At 39.6% G+C, this 6,497-nt stretch overlaps 1 protein-coding gene across 1 annotated transcript in view; it reads left to right on the top strand.

The window, feature by feature from the left end:
* The first annotated feature begins 3,117 nt into the window (after positions 1–3,117).
* The window catches only part of Setx (senataxin), a 54,963-nt gene continuing 51,583 nt past the window's right edge, over positions 3,118–6,497 (top strand). The window contains exon 1 of the mRNA XM_013345885.2: positions 3,118–3,324. Coding sequence (XP_013201339.1) covers positions 3,165–3,324 — 160 coding nt within the window. The 5' untranslated portion in view covers positions 3,118–3,164. The remainder of the gene's footprint in view (positions 3,325–6,497) is intronic.

Here is a 6,497-nt window from a genome sequence, read left to right as displayed (position 1 = left end):
CTCACAGAGATCCGCCTGCCTCTGCCTCCCGAGTGCTGGGATTAAAGGCGTGCGCCACCACTGCCCGGCTTGAGCTCTACTTTTTTCTCTGCTCCCCTCCCTGCCTCTCCCCTCCCCTTCAACCCTCTCCCAAGGTCCCCATGCTCCCAACTTACTCAGGAGATCTTGTCTTTTTCTACTTCCCATGTAGAATAGATCTATGTTTGTCTCTCTTAGGGTCCTCATTGTTGTCTAGATTCTCTGGGATTGTGATTTGTAGGCTGGTTTTCTTTGCTTTATGTTTAAAAACCACTTATGAGTGAGTACATGTGATAATTGTCTTTCTGTGTCTGGGTTACCTCACTCAATATGATGTTTTCTAGTTCCATCCATTTGCCTATAAATTTCAAGACGTCATTATTTTTTTCTGCTGTGTAGTACTCCATTGTGTAAATGTACCACATTTTCCTTATCCAGTTTTTGGGCGAGGGGCATTTAGGTTTTTTCCAGGTTCTGGCTATGATAAACAATGCTGCTATGAACATAGTTGAGCACCTGTCCTTGTGGCACTGTTGAGCGTCCTTTGGATATATACCCAAAAGTGGTATTATTGGGTCTTGAGGAAGGTTGTTTCCTAATTTTCTGAGAAATTGCCACACTGATATCCAAAGGGGCTATACCAGCTTGCATTCCCACCAGCAATACAGAAGTTTTCCCTTTTCCCCACAGCCTCTCTAGCATAAGTTGTCATCAGTGTTTTTGATCTTGGCCATCTTACAAGTGTAAGATGGAATCTCAGAGTTGTTTTGATTTGCATTTCTCTGATGACTAAGGATGTTGAACATTTCCTTAAGTGTCTTTCAGCCATTTTAGACTCCTCTGTTGAGAGTTCTCTGTTTAGGTCTATATTCCATTTTTTTATTGGATTATTTGTTCTTTTGTTGACCAATTTCTTAAGTTCTTTGTATATTTTGGAGATCAGACCTGTCTGGTGTCGGGTTGGTAAAGATTTTTTCTCATTCTGTAGGCTGTCATTTTGTCTTGTTGACTGTGTCCTTTGCTTTACAGAAACTTTTCAGTTTCAGGAGGTCCCATTTATTAATTGTTTCTCTTAGTGTCTGTGGTGCTTGGGTTATATTTAGGAAGTGGTCTCCTGTGCCAATGTGTTCAAGTGTACTTCCCACTTTGTCTTCTATAAGGTTCAGTGTGGCTGGCTTTATGTTGAGGTCTTTGATCTATTTGGACTTGAGTTTTGCGCATGGTGATATAGATATGGGTATATTTTTCATTCTTCTATATGTTGATATCCAGTTATGCCAGCACCACTTGTTAAATATGCTTTCTTTTTTCCATTTGATATTTTTTGCTTCTTTATCAAAAATCAGGTGTTTGAAGATGTGTGGATTGATATCTGCGTCTTCTATTTGGTTCCATTGGTCCTCCTGTCTGTTCTTATGCCAATACCAGGCTCTTTTCAGTACTCTAGCTCAGATTGTTTGGGTTTTTTTTTGATATTTTGAGACAGGGTTTCTCTGTAGTGTTTGGAGCCAGACCTGGAACTAGCTCTTGTAGACCAGGCTGGCCTTGAACTCCCAGAGATCCTCCTGTCTCTGCCTCCCAAGTGCTGGGATTAAAGGCATGTGCCTCCACGTAGGTTTTTTTGCCTTTTTTTTTTTGCTTTTTTATATGAAGTTAAGTACTGTTCTTTCGAGGTCTGTGAAAAATTTTCCTGGGATTTTGATGGGCATTGCATTGAACCTGTAGATTGCTTTTGGTAAGATTGAGGCAGGCAGATTTCTGTGAGTTCAAGGCCAGTCTGGTTTACAAGAGCTAGTTCCAAAATAACTAGGACTGTTACTCAGAGAAACCCCGTCTTAAATAACAAACAAAGAAAAAACAAAAATTATATAGGTATATCTTGTTTGTCTCTTAGATTTACAATACTCTGTTTTTAAAAGTTGAAGGTTTTGTAATCTTGCTTTGAACAAATTTTACCATTGCTGTTTTTGTAAGAGCAAGGACTTACATCCTCTTTTTGTGTTACTTTGTATAATTCTCCTATTTTGAACTGTTTGATTGTTATATGTACTGGTGATTTGTGATCACCGATTACTGATGTTGCTGTTGTAACTGCTTTGGAGGGCCATGAATCATACTCAAGTAAGGCAGTGAGTGTTCTAATCAGTAAATGTGTGATTTTACCTGCTTTATTGACTAGACATTTCCTGTCTCTTTTCCCTCTCCTTAGGCTTTCTTAATTCCTGAGATAACAGTTTTGAAATTAGACCACTTATAGTGGCCTGAAGTGTTTAAGTAAAAGGAAAAATAGCACATCATCTCTCAGGTAGAAGCTAGATATGCTTAGTGAGGAAGGCATGGTGAAAGTTAAGACATGCTAAAAGCTAAGCCTTTTTACCAACTTGTATAGTTAAGTTGTGGATGCCAAGGAGAAACTCTTGAAACAGGGTGTCTAGCTCACACTCCTCTCAAACTCCCTGTGCAGCTGATGATAACCTTGAGCTTCTGGTCCTCTTGCTACCACCTCTCCAGTATTTGATTTCAGTCCTGTGCTATCACACTCAAGTCTATCTGTGCTGAGAATGAACAGAGTCTTATGCCTCTTAGGCAAGCACCCTAACAGTTGAGCTACATCGTTACTCTTTAACTGTTTTTGCTTTTTTAGTAAGTTTAGGGGGGTTTGTTTGCGTGTATAATATTTTTGGACTAAAATCATGGAAGCAAGTTTTACATCTGTTGGAAAGCCAAATTGGATGAGACTCGTATCTCAGTGATATAGTGGTAGAAATTGAAGCCCTAGCTCCAAGTTATGTCTCTGTATGTATGATATATGGTAGATGCTACTTTAAACTTATAAATTATTTGTTTGTTTATTTTGTTTTTTCCCAAGACAGGATTTCTCTGTTTAGTCCTGGCTGTCTTGGAATTCGTTCTGTAGACCAAGCTGGCCTAGAACTCAAGAGATTGACCTGCCTCTGCCTACTGAGTGCTGGGATATAGGCGTGTGCCACCGCTGCTTCTAAATTTTTGTTCACAGAGGAAAAAGCTTTTTATAGGAATGGTTGTTACACAGCATATTTCGTTACAATAAAAAAACACTTTTCATCTTTCTGTAGGTTTTATGGGAACTAGAAACCTTACGCCTCATAAATCACTTTGAGAAGTCTATGAAGGCAGAAGTTGAAGAAGATGATGAATTATACATAGTAGACAACAATGGAGAGGAACAGCTATTTGACTGTAGTGGCCAAGATTTTGAAAATAAGCTTCGAGTTCCTCTTTTTGAAATACTGAAGTACCCTTACTTGCTTCTGCATGAGCGTGTTAGTGAGTATCTTTTTTTTTTTTCTTCCCAAGACAGTGTTTCTCTGTGTAGCTCTGGCTGTTCATGGAACTCACTCTGTAGATTAAGCTGGCCTCAAACTCAGAGATCTGCCTGCCTCTGCTTCCTGAGTAATAGGATCAAGGGCATAGACCACCACCACCACAGCCTTTTTTTTTTTGGTTTTTCGAGACAGGGTTTCTCTGTGGTTTTGGAGCCTGTCCTGGAACTAGCTCTGTAGACCAGGCTGGTTTCGAACTCACAGAGATCTGCCTGCCTCTGCCTCCCGAGTGCTGGGATTAAAGGTGTGCGCCACCACCGCCCGGCGACCACAGCCTTTTTAGACCAGCTTGTTTCTCCACAGGACTCTTCTGTTCCTTGTGGGATTGTTAGTAGCAGTTTTAACCTCTGTCGACTACATGCCAGGAACCTTTTCCTCCCCTGCCTTGTTATTGTCACAACCAAAAATGTCTTCAGACATTATTTTTTTTGTTTTGTTTTTCTAGACAGGGTTTCTTTGTAGCTTTGGAGCCTTCCTGAGACTCACTCTGTAGACCAGGCTGGCTTCGAACTCACAGAGATACACCTGTCTCTGCCTCTCGAGTGCTGGGATTAAAGCATTGCTGAATGCTCCTTGTTAAGAGAGGAGGGGCAAAACAGCTCTGAAAAACAGTTCCTTCTAATCCAGTGGTTCTCAATTTTCCTGATGCTTTGACCCTTTAATACAGTTCCTCATGTTGTGGTGATTCCCAACCATAAAATTATTTCGTTGTCACTTCATAACTGTAATTTTGCTACTGTTACGAATCCTGATGTAAGTATCTGATATGTGACTCCCGAAGGGGGTCAAGACTTACCGGTTGAGAAGCACTGCTCTTATCAGCTGAGGTAGGTATTTGTAATGCCACTACTAGGAAGGTGGAAACAGGAAAGTCTTCTTTGGTCACATAAAGACTTCCAGGCCAGCCTTGGTTGTATGAGACCCTCCTAAAGTAAACAGAGAAGACACAATTTTTTTTTTCTTTTTATCAGTTAGTTGGCATGGCATGTGGTAGTGGTTCCAGTTTGGGTCTTATGTATTTGCCTTTCTTGCTATGAATCTCAGGTCTAGGATGACCTTGAAATCAAAGCTCCTGAGTTGTGATGAGTAGATGGGCCAACATACTTACCAGGTATAAAGAACACTTTAGGAATCCAGTATCTAGCTCATATATTCTCAATAGGTAGATATGTGGATTTGGGGCCAATTTGTTTTAGAGTGACTAGAAGACAGCATGTTGAATTTGGTTGTATTTATTCCCTTAATCAAAAATAGTTCACTTTTTTTGGTGGTGGTAGTGCTGTTATGGGGACCTAACCCAGGATCATGCATACCTAGGCAATTACTCTTTATCCCTAACCTGCTTAATATTGTCTATTTTGAGACAGCATCTTATTAAATTGCCCAGGATGACCTTGAATTCACTCTGTAGCCTAGGCAGGCTTTGAATTTTTGGTTCTTTCACCTCAGCCTCCCCAGTAGCTGGGATTACAATGCCACCAGGCCCCTCTGTAGCTTTTTTTTTTGCACTGTTACTTGAGACCTTATGCTTACTTTTTAGAAATATAAAAGTTTATGCAATTTAATTTTCTTTACCCTATATAAAGTAAATACAAATACTTGATTAGAAAACTGTCTTTTTGAGACAGGTTATCTCTTTTGTAGTCTTGGCTGTCCTGGTACTCACCATATAGACCATTCTGGCCTTGAACTTAGAGAGATTCATCTGCCTTTGGAGGGCTGGGATTATAGGCCTGTGCCACCAAGCTCTGCTTTTGATTAGATAAATTACTAATTTTCAAGTAACTAGATTATAAACTGAAAGTCTTTTAATCATTTTCATTTAATATTTTTCTTTGAGTGTTTTGACTGTATTTATATCTATGTATCACATATATGGAAATACCCAAGGAAGCCAGAAGAGGATGTTAGATCGTTTGGAACTGGAGTTCAAATGGTTGTGAGCCACCGTTGTGGGTACTTGGAATCTGATCCCAGGTCCTCTAAACAGCTGAGCCAACATTCCAGCCCCTTAAATATTTATTAAAGAATAATGTACTCATAATACCAGGGCTGGAGAGATGGCTCAGCAGCTTAATTGAATGCACTTGCTGCTCTTGCAGAGGACCTAGGTTCAGTTTCCAAACACCCACATTGGCAGTTCACAACTGTCAGTAACTCAGATCTTGGGGATCTGACTCCTACGCCCTTCTGATCTCTGGGTACAAGGCAGGTATGGGGTACATAAACATGCATAGAGGTGAAATATTCATACACAAAGTATTTTCTTTATAATTTATATTATTTTATGTATATTGCTATTTTGCCTGTATTTGTAAGGGAGTTGGATCCCCTGGAACTGGAGTTACAGATAGGTGTGAACTGCCATGTGGGTGCTGGGAATTGAATCTGGGTCCTCTGAAAGAGCAGCCAGTGCTTTTAACTGCTGAGCTATCTCTCCAGCCCCATACATATTTTTAAAAAAAAAATTAAAAATGTATAAAAGTATGTAAACTTGAAGATTATTTATACTTTTGTGTATTTCCACTATTACAGGAGTTTCCTGTAAGCTGACCCAGTCATAATTCCCCCTTTAAAGCTAACTACTATTACTAGTATACTATTTTTTGAAGCTTGACAAATAAAATTGACTAATTTAAAGTCTCATCAAGGAAGCTAGTTGATCTGTACGTGAAATTGAGATGACTAGCAATTAGGAGGAGAAGCTCTTTTGTTCTTACTCCATTTCAGGTGGACCAAATATCAAATGCAAGACACTAGACCTATAACTATGCTTCTGAGATATTCTTTCGAGATAATTATACAAAATATAAATATATGTTTTAGTAAATTTTATTTTATATGCGTAGGTGTTTTGTCTGAATGTATGTCTCTGTGAGGGTGTCAGAGCCGCTGCCAATGCAGCTAGAGCTGTGAGCTGATATGTGGGTACCGGGAATTGAACCTGGGTCTTCTGGAAGAACTGTTAGTGTTCGTAGCCTCTGAACCATCTCTTCAGCCCCATGTTTTAGCAAATTTAAAATAAGAGGACTATTCCATGCATGATCACAATGAACAGCCTATCAGAATTGGATGTAACTCAGTATGTTTACCTAGTATACATGATCACAATGAACA

The sequence above is a fragment of the Microtus ochrogaster genome, chromosome 4 (assembly GCF_000317375.1).
Source record: "Microtus ochrogaster isolate Prairie Vole_2 chromosome 4, MicOch1.0, whole genome shotgun sequence".
In the NCBI taxonomy this organism is placed as follows: Eukaryota; Metazoa; Chordata; class Mammalia; order Rodentia; family Cricetidae; genus Microtus; species Microtus ochrogaster.
The sequence above is the reverse complement of the archived record's forward strand: the minus strand, read 5'-3'. Positions and strand labels throughout refer to the sequence as shown.